Source organism: Henckelia pumila, chromosome 4 (assembly GCF_033568475.1).
Source record: "Henckelia pumila isolate YLH828 chromosome 4, ASM3356847v2, whole genome shotgun sequence".
Lineage (NCBI taxonomy): Eukaryota > Viridiplantae > Streptophyta > Magnoliopsida > Lamiales > Gesneriaceae > Henckelia > Henckelia pumila.
In genome coordinates this window covers 142,182,334-142,198,916 of record NC_133123.1, presented here as the reverse complement: position 1 = coordinate 142,198,916, position 16,583 = coordinate 142,182,334, and the positions used below count along the sequence as shown (strand labels likewise).

Sequence of the window (16,583 nt, the reverse complement as noted above, 5' to 3'; positions counted from 1 at the left end):
GGTGATCGGAAAGTGTGTTCCATGGATAGGATATCATGTTTGGTTCTTTCCTATATATAGAAACCCTTCACATACCTCATTTGATGAGCTTTCCTTCAGATTTTCGTGATGATTAGTGGTCTAGTGTCAAGTTGAAGAGGTGTGAGAATATTGTGCTTAAAGGTTGAAAAAAGAGGGGATTTACTCACTTATACCCAAGAACACGTTCCAAAATTCTCAAAAAAATTATACAAGATACTTAGGATGTCCAGTAAAATAGTAGTGAAGGAGGTGTCATAAAAAGATCAACCGATTCTCCGTTAAAATTCTTAAACTACCGCTGTCCGGAAAGGAAAAACAGTGCTCAGAAACCATTTGCAAGTACTGTTTTCACCCTCGTTTTTCATACCTTTACTCTCAGTATTTGAACCTAGTCTAAACATGAAAGTTGCTCCAGATGTACCCTAGTTTGCATCAGTACCGTCGTTTTTCCGGGAATAACGTCGGAACAGTATTTTGTTCTTCAGTCTAGTAGAGTAAAAGTCACAGTAGGTTATTCCATTTCTGGTACTGTTCGGTTAGGAATTTGAGAAAACTCATTCAACAAAAAATGTAGGAAATCATGCAACACATCTTCGGTAAACGTTTGGGCCGCGCGTGGCCGCCGGAAGCTGTGCACGCGCCGCCGGAAGTGGCGCGTGATTTACACGCGCCGGCAGAAAACAAAATTTCCGGCAGCCGTAGTTTTTTGCACTTATTTTAGGCTTATATTTCAAGTTTCATAATTTTTTGACAAGTACATGAATTGTTATGATTTTCCTTATAAATCCTTAAATCTTTGAAACTTGAGTTTTGAAAGTGGCTAGACGCAAGATTGAGGCTCGATTTTCTCAAAGATAGAATCTGTTTCTAGCCTAGATCTTAAAGTAAAAGTTGTTCCCTGTAATGTCTAGTATACTAGAATGGTGGCCTATGACCAGAATAGTTGCCGGAAGAATCATTTTTCCGGAGGTCAATATACCTAGAGAATCAGTTTGGAAAAGCTGATTTGGTCAAAGATCGACTTGGAATATTGACATGCTTTGAACACAAAAGTTGTAGATTTCTTTGAGTTATACATACTGTCAAATTTTCAAAATTTTTGGATCTACTTTCAAATTATTATAAATTTTCTTATGAATTATCAAAATGTTCCTTCCTTGTTTGAGCAACAAATTTTAAATATAAACTAGCCTAGCATCTGGTAGTATTTCTAACATATGAAATATCCTAAAATTATAGGAATTTGAAGTTATCTACTGATTCGGATAGTAAGTATTGAGGTGAGGTTTTCATTACTTAAGGAATTATTATTTTTATACAGCCCTTTGGCATTCGGCCTGGAAATTATAATATATCCTAACTATTGTTCATATTAATTTGTTGATTCGATATTATTATACCTGATTTTCATAATGTATTGGTCTATCATCAAAACGGATGGTGGAATGATCGAAAGATCAAATGATTGATTGATCGATTGATTGAATGAATGAATGAATGAATGAATGAATGTTATTCGAAGTGAGAGCCCTGGACAACGGACTTCGGTCTGGATATTGAGTCCAATGAACAGCGGGTTAAAATCGGGTATTCGTGTTCACTTTGGCTCACCCTCTTTATCACAACTGGAATGATTGCTACTAAACTATTGAATTCATACCTACCTACTTAAGCTTATTATCCTGATGTTTACTACTATTATCAGGAAATTTTATCCAATGAATAATCTTTTATTCTCACTAAGTCCTTAAAGACTTAACCTCCTTTATTTTTTTCTCTATTGTAATTTCCAGAGCCAGGGTTTCCAGATATGGATAATGAAGAAAAATGTCAGTGAATGAACCATCTTTGCCACAAATAATGTTTCAATTATGTTTTATGTAGTCTCTTTTATGCTCATCAGAGACCATATGCTTAGTAAAATAAAGAAATGTCTTATCCATGTACTGCTACTTGTTTAAGAATTCAGTCCTGTTGTTATAAAAGATCCTTATTGATATTTTATTATTAAATCTTTACTTTCGCTTCCGCACACACTAATCGTTTAAATGATCTATTACTGCCTAAGACACTTTAATTAGGGATATTAAATTCCCACATAGAGTGTTGTTAAGGAATGTGATACCTAACAAAGGTTAGACTACAAGTCAGGTGTCACAAAACAATCACGAAGAAAAAAATAATTGATCACAACGGGACCTTCAGAAAACCTGTTTCTGACAATCCACGAGGATAATCAATCGAAAAACGCCACAAAGTTGAAAACTTTGATAAGTTTGATTTTTGGATAAGCAAAAGCTTAATAAAATTCTAGAGAGAATTTTAATTGATAAATATCAAAATCTGAATTCTATATCAATAATGAATGTTTTTGTTGTATTTATAATACAACTACAAATAATAAAAGATATCGCGAAATAAATTTAAAATATATCTAAAGATATGATAATAGCTTCTTAAAAGTTTCCTAATAGGAATAAAAGACTCAAAATAAGAAAATAATGCCAAAAATATCAAAAGTCTCGCACATACACAAACACGCCGAACTATGAGTAAAAACACGAGGCGCGGGCGCACATAACTCTCTGTCCATCTAGCGCGGGCGCGCATGGGCTTTTGTTTGTCTGGCGCGGGCGCACGTCAGGAAGGCGCGGGAGCGCATGGGCTTCTGTCCATCCTCTTCAAAACTTACACAGATGCGCGCGGGCGCGCATGCCTCTCGGGTCCTGTCACCTATTTTTGTGTTTTCTTTGATACTTTCTCCACTCTCTTGACTTCTTTGGACTTCAATAAGATTGTAACATTCCCCAAAGTATTCTTCAGACATTCCAATGCTTTCTTAACAATTCATCATCAACGATTGAAGTGCTTCCTTGAACTTCTTAGCTCGACCTCTCGTAATTGGTCCTCGAGGCATATCCAACGAGTCCTTAACCATGTGATCAACATGCGAGCTATCCGTAATCGCATCATCCTCCCCTTCTCTTGAAAAGGATTTGTCCTCAAATCTCGATCATCACCTACATCAAACAACGACAAGTCAGAAACATTAAAAGTAGTACTTACATTATACTCACCTGGCAAGTCTAATTTGTAGGCATTATCATTGATCCGCTCCAAGACCTTGAAAGGTCCATCGCCTCTAGGTAACAACTTAGAATGCCGCTTCTCCGGAAAACGCTCCTTCCTCAAATGCAACCAAACCCAATCATCCGGTTCAAATACAACCTTCTTTTTACCTTTATTTGCTTGCTTCGTGTATTGCAAGTTCTTCTTTTCAATGTTTGCCTTAACCCTTTCATGCAAATTTCGCACAAACTCAGCTTTCTTCTTGCCATCCATATTAACCCTTTCACTCATAGGTAACGACATCAAATCCAACGGAGTCAATGGGTTAAAACCATACACAATTTCAAACGGTGAATACCTCGTAGTAGAATGCACACTACGATTATAAGCAAATTCAATAAATGGAAAACATTCTTCCCAACTCTTCAAATTCTTTTTAATTATAGCACGCAACAAAGTTGCTAACGTCCTATTAACAACCTCAGTTTGACCATCCGTTTGAGGATGACATGTAGTCGAAAACAGTAATTTAGTACCAAGCTTGCACCATAATGTTTTCCAAAAGTAGCTCAAGAAACGAGCATCTTTATCAGAAATAATACTCCTAGGCATGCCATGCAATCTAACAATTTCATTAAAGAACAAGTCCGCAACATAAGATGCATCATCAGATTTATGACACGCAATGAAATGAGCCATCTTAAAAAATCAATCAACCACCACAAACACAGAATCCCTCCCCTTCTTAGACCTTGGTAGTCCTAAAACAAAGTCAATAGAAATATCTATCCACGGTTCACTAGGAACAGGCAGTGGAGTATACAATCCATATGGTTGTGTCTTAGACTTAGCTTTCCTACAAGTCACACACTTCTCACAAATATTCTCAACATCATGCTTCATATGTGGCCAATAAAAATGTTCATGCAAAGTATCATAAGTTTTAACCACACCAAAATGTCCCATCAAACCACCCCCATGTGATTCCCTAACAAGTAACTCACGTATGGATGATTTTAGGCACACACAACTTATCTTCCTTAAACAAATATCCATCATGCACGAAAAATTTATCTTTTGGACCATGCAAACATGACGCATAACTCTCTCCAAAATCAAGATCACTAGCATATAACTCCTTCACATACTCAAATCCCAAAAACTTAGAATCTAGAGTAGACAGAAGCACATACCTTCGTGATAGAGCGTCTGCTACCACGTTTTCCTTCCCTTGCTTGTACTTGATAATGTAGGGAAAAGTTTCTACAAACGCCACCCACTTGGCATGTCTCTTGTTCAGCTTTTGTTGTACTTTGAGACGCTTCAAAGACTCATGATCCATATGAATCACAAATTTTTTTGGCCTCAAATAATGCTGCCACGTCTCGAGCACGCGAACTAAGGCATAAAATTCCTTGTTGTATGTAGGATAATTCAACGCTGCTCCACTTAGCTTCTCACTAAAGTATGCAATTGGTCGTCCACCTTGCATCAAGACACCACCAATTCCTACACCTGATGCATCACATTCAATTTCAAAAGTATTAGCAAAATCAGGTAATACAAGTAAAGGAGCATTAATTAATTTTTGCTTAATAATATCAAAAGACTTTTCTTGCTCCTCGCCCCAATAGAATGGAATGTTCTTCTTGATCACCGCAGTCATAAGAGCCGCCAAAGTGCAGAAATCTTTTACAAATCTCCTATAGAAACTTGCAAGACCATGAAAACTCCCAACTTGACCAATAGAAGTAGGCGTTGGCCAATCTCGAATTGCACTTACCTTGTCCTCATCAACTTTGACATCTTGAGCACTCACAACAAAACCAAGAAACACAAGTTCTTTTGTACAAAACACACACTTTTTCAAATTAGCATACAATTGTTCAGCTTTTAGTGTGATTAGCACAATCCTCAAGTGTTCAACATGCTCATTCAATTTCTTACTATATACCAAAATATCATCAAAATACACCACAACAAATTTTCCAATATAAGCACGCAAAACATGATTCTTCAACATCATAAAAGTATTCGGTGCATTAGTTAACCCAAATGGCATAACCAACCACTCATACAATCCATACTTAGTTTTAAAAGCAGTTTTCCATTCATCACCTTCTCTCATCCGAATTTGATGGTAACCGCTCTTAAGATCAATTTTACTAAAGATGCTAGAACAATGCAATTCATCCAACATATCATCTAGTCTAGGAATAGGATGCCTATACTTGATGGTAATATTGTTAATGGCTCTACAATCAACACACATTCTCCATGAACCGTCTTTCTTAGGTACTAACAAAACAGGTACAGCACAAGGAGACATCGACTCACGCACAAATCCCTTATCGAGAAGTTCACTTACCTGCCTTTGTAGCTCTTTTGTGTCATCCAGATTACTCCTATAAGCTGGACGATTCGGTAATGCACTTCCGGGCACAAGTTCAATTTGATGCTCAATTCCCCTCAAAGGTGGTAATCCTTGAGGTAGATCCTCCGGAAATAGTTCTTCAAATTCTTGCAAGAGAGAAACAACACTGCTCGAAAGATTTTCGGCTATATCACTTGTGTTAAGGAGAATTTTCTTATAGAAATTCAACACAAGTGGGGTATGCACATGTAAAATCTCTCGCAACTCACTCTTTTGGGCCATATATTTTTTTTTATCGGCCTCTTTCCTCTCATTTTTTTCTTTATTTTTTTTTATTTCATTTTTTTTTTCTAAGGCCATCTCACTTTTTGGTTCACTCTTTTTTTCGGCCTCTTCTCTCTTTGTCTTTTTCAAATGATCCTCCAATACTTGTTTTGGAGTCATAGGCAACAACACAACAGACTCTTTTTTCATAGTAAAAGAATAACGATTCTTAAAACCATCATGTGTCACCTTCATATCAAATTGCCACGGTCTACCCAACAAGATATGACAGGCTTGCATAGGAACAACATCACACAACACTTCATCCTCATATTTACCAATTGAGAAAGGCACCACAACTCGCCTAGTCACTCTCACTTCAGAAATATCATTAAACCACTGCAATTTATATGATTGATGATGCTTTAAAGTAGGCAAACTCAATTTTTCAACAAGCTCACTACTCGCGACGTTGGTACAGCTACCCCCATCAATAATGACACTACACACTTTGTTTTACACAAAGCATCTAGTATGAAACAAATTTTTCCTTTGATTTTCTTCCTCCTCCTTTTGTTGCACATTCAACACTCTCCTAGATACCAACAACTCACCAACAACTGCATTACATCCCTCGTCATCGGGATCCTCCAACGCATGCATGTCATCATAATTCTCCTCCTCACTCTCCGATTCAATCTCACCACCATCATTCACAATCATTATTTTTTTATTAGGACACTGACTAGCAATATGACCAAGACCTTGACATCTAAAGCATTTAATGTCCCTAGAACGATTATTGGGAGTTTCAGATTTACCTTGCACTCCTTGTTTTGGCGTTTCTTGCTTGGTGTCAACTTTTGGTTTGGACACCGTTTTGACATCCTCTCGTTTGCCAACGTTTGGACGCCAAGGTGTAGTAGCTCCACCACCCGAGGACACTCGACCAATGCCTTTCCTTTTAAGCTGTAGCTCCACTTTCATAGCTAATTGTACCATCTCCTCAAGATCAACACAATGTCGTAGCTCCACTTGGTCTTGAATATCTCTATTCAAACCACACAGAAATCGAGTCATGGTTGCCTCAATATCCTCTTCAATGTTAGCCCCAATCATAGTAATCTCCAACTCCTTGGAGTAGTCCTCTACACTCCTCGAGCCTTGCTTCAAATTCTGCAATCGCTTAAACATATCAAGATAATAGTAATTAGGAACAAACCTTTTCTTCATTATTTGTTTCATCTCTTCCCATGTTTCAACAGGCCTCTCACGATTTTTCCTCCTAGTTGTAACAAGCTGATCCCACCAAATTAGAGCATAGTCCACAAACTCAACAACCGCTAATTTTATTTTTTTCGAATCGTTGTAGTTGTGGCAATCAAATACCGATTCCACTCTCATCTCCCACTCCAAATAAGCCTCCGGATCAGATTTTCCATGAAACGATGGAATTTTCATCTTAATCCCACTAATATTCCCATCTTCTCTACCCCCTTCAGTATATCTCCCTCGCATTGCTTCTCTTCTATTTCTTCCATCCTCCTGACCTCGCCTATTCCTACCCGAATTCTCACCAAAACTCTCATCATCCTCACTAACTTTAAGTTTACTTATTCTTTCATGCATCGTTTCCAACTCAGCTCTCATCGCTTTCCTTATCATCGTACTCAAATCTTCCTTGAAAAATTTTGACTATTAGAACTCACCGTACCTGCAAGAAAAAGTTAGTAATAAAATTTTTCACACAAGTTCTCACAAGTCCCTCCAAACGAATTCACTCAATCACTCTTTTTCTTTCCACTCACAATTTGTGTAGGCTTTTGCTTGGTATAATAGTGAACAAAACTCTCAAGTGCACAACTTTTAGACGCTTGAAGATCGACTCTCGAAGATTTACAAAACAAGAATAAGATATTATGGATGATCGAATTTTGACTTGCACCCAAGGATGAACAAGAACAAAAATTGTCCACAAGTTATCTTGTTTCTTCAATTTATTTTTTTTTTGACAATTTCGGTCTCTTTTTTTTTTTTGACCGATTTCAAATCACTTTTTTTTTTGAATTTATAACTTGTAACACAAGACACGAGACTTGGATAACAAGTTTGAAAGAAACGACACAAAAATTCAACGAAGGAAATATTCCAACGAAGAACGATGAAGAATGGATAAGAAGAACGAAGAATGCGAAGAACAGAGATAGATGAATATAGATACTTACTTGATTCAAAACCTTGGCTTTGATTCCAAATGATATGAATTCTTAATGTATGGAAGGCAAACACGACTATATTAAAATCGTACCCTCAATTCAATAACAAAAGAAATCAAGAAATTGCCCAATCTTGAAAACAAGTAAAGATTTTGGATTATTCACCTCTAGTTTACTTGAAACTAGCAACAAACAATCACGAAGAGAAAAACAATTGATCACAACGGGACCTTCAGAAAACCTGTTTCTGACAACCCACGAGGATAATCAATCGACAAACGCCACAAAGTTGAAAACTTTGATAAGTTTGATTTTTGGGTAAGCAAAAGATTAATAAAATTCTAGAGAGAATTTTAATTTGATAAATATCAAAATCTGAATTCTATATCAATAATGAATATTTTTGTTGTATTTATAATACAACTACAAATAATAAAAGAAATCGCGAAATAACTTAAAAATATATCTAAAGATATGATAATATCTTCCTAAAAGTTTCCTAGTAGGAATAAAAGACTCAAAATAAGAAAATAATGCCAAAAATATCAAAAGTCTCGCACACACACAAACACGCCGAACTGTGTGTAAAAACACGAGGCGCGGGCACGCATAACTCTCTGTCCATCTGGCGCGGGCGCGCATTGGGCTTCTATCCGTCTGGCGCGGGCGCACGTCAGGAAGGCGCGGGCGCGCATGGGCTTCTGTCCATCCTCTTCAAAACTCACACGCCCGCGCTGGAAGTGGCGCGGGCGCGCATGCCTCTCGAGTCCTGTCACCAATTTTTGTGTTTTCTTTAATATTTTTTCCACTCTCTTGACTTCTTTGGACTTCAATAAGATTGTAACATTCCCCAAAGTATTCTTCAGACATTCCAATGCTTTCTTGACAATTCATCATCAACGATTGAAGTGCTTCCTTAAACTTCTTAGCTCGACCTCTCGTAATTGGTCTTCGAGGCATCTCCAACGAGTCCTTAACCATGTGATCAACATGCGAGCTATCCGTAATCGCATCAATATTTGTACATAAAACAATCGAACATATGCGTACAAAATCATGCTTAAGAATCCCGGCCCTGGGGTACACAAAATCATGCGTAATTCAAATAATTAATTAATGCTTCATGAAAATCGTTCACTTTATTTGATTCTTGGCATTGGGAAATTTGCCAACGAAACGATGTTGAATTGCAGTTACTTGTTGAATTCGAACCATCAAGCTTCCCAAATATTAGTTCCATTGGCATCATGGCCCGTGCTTTCATATTTTAAATTTATTATCATCTCATAACTTGGTCTTAACTTTTATGATAAGGAGAAGCATAAAAGTTAAACATCATCGTACAGATTTTAATTTGTGTCCGGTAAATCAAAGTAGTACAGGTTGGTTAGATCAATTATTTACACGAGCATAAAAGAATCCACAATAAATGAATCGACAAAAGAATTTTATCTGATGGCATTTCTGTGGGATATTAGGAGCACGAGAATGCAACGCCACTCCTCAGCCGGGAAGTATCATGCACCGTGTCCGATACTCTCGAGGGAGGCCAATATCGGAACACAGATCTACCAACAATGTTTTCCATAGGTAGAGGACCCCTGTAAAAACAAAGGCCAACAAAATGTTGCGTGAATTATTTTGACTCTCACATTCCACAACACATACTTGGGGAAAGGAAAGTGCAGATTATCATACAGTTCAAGATTTGCCAAGGAACTGAATCGAGTGATTACCAGTTATGAGAGTCGAAGCTGTTATTCCGATTGTCTCCCAGCACGAACACATGGCCTTCCGGCACAATCTACACACAATAGATCCAATGAGTGATATGTTTTCTCCCAATAATTAGCCCAAGAAAAGCGATTAAAGACGAAATGAACTAGAGGCAATCGCCATTACCACTAAATCCATTTCATATTCAAGGGGTTCTGAGATGAAATCCTCCTCTTGGGCAGTACCATTGATCATCAATTTCCCATCACGAACCTGCGGGATGTAAAAATATTACTAGTTGATGAGCAAAGACAATAGAAGACCATAGGAAAATCGTTTGAAAACCCATAAAAGATTGCTTACTTCTACCGAGTCACCAGCTGTTGCTACTACTCTTTTGATAAAAACATCCGATGAACTAAAACCACACTCCTGCACAGAAATGATGAGTTATCGCCCTTCTCTGAATTGTACTTGACAAAATGCGATAAACTCAAACAAATATACCTGAAGAATCGATGGAGCCCTGAAAATCACAATATCTGATACTTCTGGCTGCCTGAAAATATAAGAAACCTGAAAGCCAAAACATAACAAACAAGAGGTAAAATAGTTAGCACAGAGATCACACGCTTTCCTCGTCATTTTCTTATTGCGATTGTTTCGGTTTTGATGGAAAATATACCTTCTCAGCTAAAATTCGATCACCCACATCAAGGGTCGGATACATAGACCTTGAGGGAATTGACCTTGGCTCAGCCAAAGTCGATTTGAACAAAATGCTAACGCTGAAAGCTGTGAAAGCTGCCTTTGCATCCTCAGAGCTGAAACAGAGATTCATCAATTTCAACATCCAACTTTTGCTACTACTTCCAGTCCTGTGTTGCAAAACCTTTACACTGCTAGAACCACTACACTTAGTTGTCATAGCCAACGCCTCAGAACATTTACTGCCTTCGCTACTGTTTTCTTCGCTACAAAGGGTCCCTCCTTTATCCACATCCGTGCTCGAGGGCTCGTTACAGGGCAGCCATTTAGAACCCTGCAAGAACGGAATAATAGACGAAGCCTTAAGCGGTGAAATCCCCAAAACATTCACTTTTGAGCAAACCCCTACTGACTTAATCAAAGAACTCAGACCGACAGCCAGGGGAGATTGAGAATTCCCACCAAAAAATTCCTCAGACAACGTCGAATACACGAGCCCCATTGAATTGATAGGATTGGAGCTTGAGCTGGGACGGCGGAACTCCGCGTAATTGGAATCAGGCTTCTGTGACGGCGAGTGTTGGAATATTCTAGATCGAATCGCACACTCGTGAAGAAATCGAGTTCCAGCACACTTGGAGGAGGCAGAGGAGGCGATGTTCGAGGCGATAAAGCCTGAGTAGGTGACGGTCAATCGTACAGCCATAACCGCAAATCGTAATAAGCCGATAAAGAAGTAAAGGAAAATTTCTGGGTTTGAGATTTGAACTGAGATGAACAAGAGCTCTAAAAGGAGAATGATGCCATCGGAACAAAAGAGATCGGCGATGAATGGGATGACGAACAGGGAATTGAAAGGTGGACTTAGTAACAGTGGGCGGGGGAAGATGATGAAGAAATATCGAAGATCGACACCCTGCAAGCGGCGGAGATATGGTGGAGCTTCGCCGGAGAAGGTGTAGAGCTTGACGGCTTTTGGGAGGTGAAATTCTCATCACTGGTTAGTTTCAAGTGAGTATATACTCACTGTCTATTGGCCCCACTAGGAGGAGCAAGTAATAAAATCCAAAGACGTTTATACCCTTTATCTAGTGAATAATAACGGAAAAACAGAACGATGCCACCTTGTAATTTGAATCGGTTGGTTGGGCAATTTGTACCCTCTGATCTATTTGACTGATTTATGTTTGGTTGACTCATTCTATCCTTCCTGGCTTTTTCCAATTGGATAGGTCGATACTACCCATGGGTAGCTGTCAAGCCTTGTGCCAGCACAAGGCATGACGGTTCCACACAAATTATGTGGGGCCCATATTATTTAGGTTAATTAAGGCCTGACACGTTGTACATAGCTTCAAATTTTCTAGGGATAGGTCGATGCTACCATGGGTAACTGTCAGGCCTTGATTGGCTCAGGCCATCAGATCCGGCAGATCGGGCACTGCCCATCTGCCGGCTAAGAATCCCCCTTTACGGATGATTTTATGCTGCCCTCGGTGTACTGCCTGGAGGACAATTCAACAGCTCGGGGCTTGACACATCACTATGATGTGATGTGTAAATGGCCCAGGACCATCAGATCCGACAGATTGGGCACTACCCATCTGCCGGCTAAGAATCCCCCTCCTTTCACACCTTAATTTTTTTTTATTTTCAAATTAATTTTATTAAAAATTTCGGGAGTATTTGATCAGATATTTTCTTCAACATATATATTTTGAGATATTACATGAAAATAATTGTTGGATGATTTTTCAAAATATTCGGGACGAGAGAGTTTACTTAAATCTAATTAATTAATTTTATCTGTCTCACAATTATTTATGTTCAGCCTTCAAACTCTGAAAAGAAATATTAAATTTGTAGAAGTCATGTTACATTACACGTTATATCTTAGAAATTTTGTAGCGACGGAATAGTATTGGTCTACACGGTGGTAGTTTATATAAAATAAAAAGTTTTTTCATAATTATATAAATATAATATAATTATATAAATGTACTTATATTTCTCTCGTTCAATACTTACCTATATTTTATTTAATTTTTTGAGATTCATATATTTATATCTAATTCTTAACGCCTCTCAGATACATATGTTTGCTCTTGTTTTTTCACATATTTATTATTAAAGTTTGCAGACAAATTTCTTATTTTATATTTATACTCTATATATATATATATATATATATATATATATATATATATAATGAAACATAAATAAAACTTGTGCAAAATATAGACTTGGAATAATTTACACCCCAGTACTCGTACTTATCCATTTTTTTGAGACATAAAAGTAATAAAATAATAAGTCAGATGACTAGTCTGATTGATTGCTTATTATTTTATGTCCGAATTTGAATAATTTAAAAAAGAAACAACTGTAGGGGAAAAACATATATAGTACGCATACAATGAATACAAACAATGAACGCTTCCTTACGTATTTTATATTTGCGAGCATCACTATTTCGTTGAAATCGAATCGATCGAGTGCATCTATTCTTCCCAACAGTCTATTTCTGGGAGACAAAATTCATTTTTTCCCCCGAGTAAAATAATAAATTGATTAATATTTTTTGCAACTTTCAAAGGAGTTGGTTGGACTTGGACTGCTTCTTCAACTTTGTAAAAGTCAATAAATCCTTTTCGGGAAAAAAGAAGAAGAAAGAAAAGCCAATTAATATTGAAAAATTATTTTATTAAAGAAGAAGCACAAAGAGATTAACAAAGTATGGAAGTGCAGGAGTTTTTCTTTTTGTTTGATTGATCTTGTAATTAAAGATATTTTGAGTTGATTATTTAATACAAGATCTCTTTTCAAAAAAACATATGGCATCACAAAACAGCATATAATAGAAAAAATGCGGCTTGTTAAAGTGGGCTACCCAATCACAATGCAAAGCCCAAATCTTAAGAACATGATACTGTGTTTGTGATTGAAGCTTTACACAATGAAAATTAAATAAATTGGATATATATATATATATTTATAAAAAAAAAAAAGAAAGAGAGAAAGAAAGAAAACCATATGGAAAAAGTCCACAGGAACATTAATTCTCAATGAATGCATGCTGTGAGGCGTTCTTCGTGAACAGTGCAATAAAATAAGATTGGTCTAAAACAGTAACTAAATCCCCTCATAAAATGCAAGCTTAACAGTGAGCCTCAATCCCCCCAACTCATTTCGGTATTTGATATATATACTTTAAAACAGACTTTCATGTCTCCTTTTTTATTCATGACTTGGAATTTGCTATGCTCAACTCACCCGGTGCAGTATCTGTCATTCATTGGCCACCTCAAATGAAGAACACCCGGTGTAACATAGAATGTACTTGACTAATGTTTTTGTTGGAAAATCTCAAGTGCTCTCTAATTAATCCATTATTTTGTTGACTGTAGTACTTGTGAGATAACTGGAGAACCAACACCATTTGGGTCCATTTACTGGGGTTTATAAGATTGCATGTATATATTGTGATTATCAACATATTTCGAGTTTCGAATGTGTTTTGAGAAGGGTGAATTATAATACTGTTAATCTCAATTACAAGAAAACTATAAATACTATACAAGTAATTTAGTTTGCTTATTTGATTGATGCATGTGAGATAAATAAGATCAATACATAATGCAGAAAACGTAGAGTATGAAAGAGAAGAGAAAACTCTTATTATTCTGTTTCATAAGTAATACCGAGCGTACATTTAAAGGGCCAAAGATAAAGGGCCAAAGATAAAAAAAACAAATCCTCATAGATCGGGAACAAAATAACTTCTTTCCTAATCTATTAGATTTTATTCTAACAAATCTAATCTAAATTAATTTAAAAGATATCTTATCATTAACACTCCCCCTCAAGTTGGTGCGAAGATATCAGTCATGCCCAACTTGCTAACTTGGTCTTCAAAAGATTGTCTCGACAAGCCCTTAGATAAGACATCCGCAATTTTCAAGGTGGTTGGAACAAAAAGGATGCAGATTGTTCCTTCCTCAAGCTTCTCCTTTATAAAGTGCTTGTCAATTTCAATGTGCTTCGTTCGCTCATGTAAAACTGGGTTATGAGCAATACTTATGGCTGCCTTATTATCATAGTACAACCTTATAGGGGAACTTATCGGTCTCTTCAATTCCTCCATAACTCTCTTAAGCCAAAGAACTTAGCAAACACCTTTAGCCATCGATCTAAATTCAGCTTCTGCACTGCTTCTTGCCACAACACTTTGTTTTTTGCTCTTCCATGTCACTAGGTTACCCCATACAAATGTACAATATCCAGAAGTTGATCGTCGATCAGCAATCGAGCTTGCCCAATCAGCATCTGTATATGCTTCAATTTCCCTTTTGTCACACTTCTCAAAGAAAAGTCCTTTCCCTGGTGTTCCTTTCAAGTATCTGAGAATTCGATACACAGCTTCAAAATGCTCTTCATATGGTGAGTGCATGAATTGACTCACTAAACTCACAGCAAAGGTGATCTCTGGTCGTGTGTGTGACAAATAAATCAGTCTCTCAACCAATCTTTGATATCTTCCTTTATCCACAGGAATACCGTCTTTAATTTCTCCTAGTTTTGTGTTGACTTCTAATGGAGTGTCTGCGGGTTTGCATCCGCTCATTCCAGTTTCCTTCAACAGGTCCAAAGCATACTTTCGTTGAGACACCATGATTCCTTTCTTAGACCTTGTTATTTCCATTCCAAGAAAGTACTTCAACTGTCCTAGATCTTTAATCTCGAACTCCTTTGCCAAGTTCATCCTTAGTCTGTTCATTTCTTCTATATCGTCTCCTGTTAATATTATGTCATCAACATAAACAATCAAGACAGAGATTTTGTTAGATGTGGACCTTTTTGTGAAGAGTGTGTCATCTGATTGTCCCTGTTTGTAACCCTGGGTCTTAACAAATCTTGTGAATCTCTCGAACCATGCCCTTGGAGACTGCTTCAATCCATAAAGAGATTTTTTTTAATTTGCAAACCTTTGATCCAAATTGATCATTAAATTCGGGAGGAGGTTCCATGTATACTTTTTCTTCCAAGTCTCCATTTAGAAAGGCATTCTTCACATCTAGTTGGTTAAGTGGCTAATCAAGATTTGCAGCAACAGACAGTATCACTCGAATTGTGTTAAGTTTTGCCACTAGAGAAAATGTTTCTGAGTAGTCAACTCCATAGGTCTGAGTAAAGCCTTTGGCAACCAAACGAGTTTTATATCTCTCCAATGAGCCATCAAAATTGTATTTTGTAGTAAATACCCATTTGCAACCTACTGTGGACTTGCCTTTAGGAAGATCCATTTTCTCCCAGGTAGAGTTCTTCTCTAATGCTCTCATTTCTTCAAAAATCGCTCCCTTCCACTCAGGGATCCTTAGAGCTTCATGTACATTGATAGGTATACTACCAGAGTCTATATGAGAAATAAAAGCATGAAATGAAGGAGACAGATGTTGGTACGATACAAAGTTTGACAATGGGTGCTTAGTACATGATCGAGTACCTTTTCTGTGAGCAATAGGAAGTTCAATATCATTGGAGAGGAATACCTTGCCAATTTCATGATTTGGCTCCAGATTTGAATCATGGCTTTGTGGTATGACAATTTTCCCACCTCTTTGTGTGTGACCCTTCCTTTGATAAACAAGACCTTTGAACTGTTTCGTTCCTTCATCTCTTGTGTCAGCGTTATGAGATGGCACAGTTTGGACAAAAACATCATTATCTAAGAAATCAATTGTTAGGTCTGAATTGGTTAAATATTCATCTTCACTCCTGTTATACTCCCCCTGAAGATGAGAGTCATAGTACGATTGACCTTCAAAAAATGTAACGTCCATAGATACAAAATATTTTTTGGAAATATGATCAAAACACTTGTAGCCTCGCTGATTTGAATGGTATCAGAGACCGAGGATCGGTCATGAACTATAAAGCGGCCATGGTCGGCGCTGGGTCTGTCTCTTCCAAATCCGACGGCGGTGGCGGCACTGTCCCTCCGACCGGCGGTTCTCAAGCCCCATCAAACATCGCACTTTCAGAAAATTCCCTTTCAAATTGCCATCCATAAATTCAATGGAAAAAACTATCTTGAATGGGCTCAATCCATGCGACTGGTGATCGATGGCAAGGGCAAATTGGGGCACTTGGACGGCGAGGTAAAGCCACTGCCATATACAAACCCGAAATACAAACAATGGCGATCGGGAAACTCC

General features: G+C 37.5%; 1 protein-coding gene and 1 pseudogene across 1 annotated transcript; both read right to left on the bottom strand.

Moving 5' to 3' along the window:
* Positions 1–2,860: 2,860 nt before the first annotated feature.
* LOC140861928 (uncharacterized) lies at positions 2,861–7,378 on the bottom strand (annotated as a pseudogene).
* A 1,888-nt stretch (positions 7,379–9,266) lies between these two features.
* Positions 9,267–11,354, bottom strand: LOC140863367 (thylakoidal processing peptidase 1, chloroplastic-like). The gene is made up of 6 exons (XM_073266741.1): positions 10,346–11,354; positions 10,168–10,236; positions 10,024–10,092; positions 9,847–9,933; positions 9,681–9,748; positions 9,267–9,545 (listed from the first exon to the last, which is right to left on the bottom strand). The coding sequence occupies exons 1-6, from the start codon at positions 11,072–11,074 to the stop codon at positions 9,419–9,421; spliced, it is 1,149 nt and encodes a 382-aa protein (XP_073122842.1). The 5' UTR covers positions 11,075–11,354; the 3' UTR covers positions 9,267–9,418.
* Positions 11,355–16,583: the final 5,229 nt, after the last annotated feature.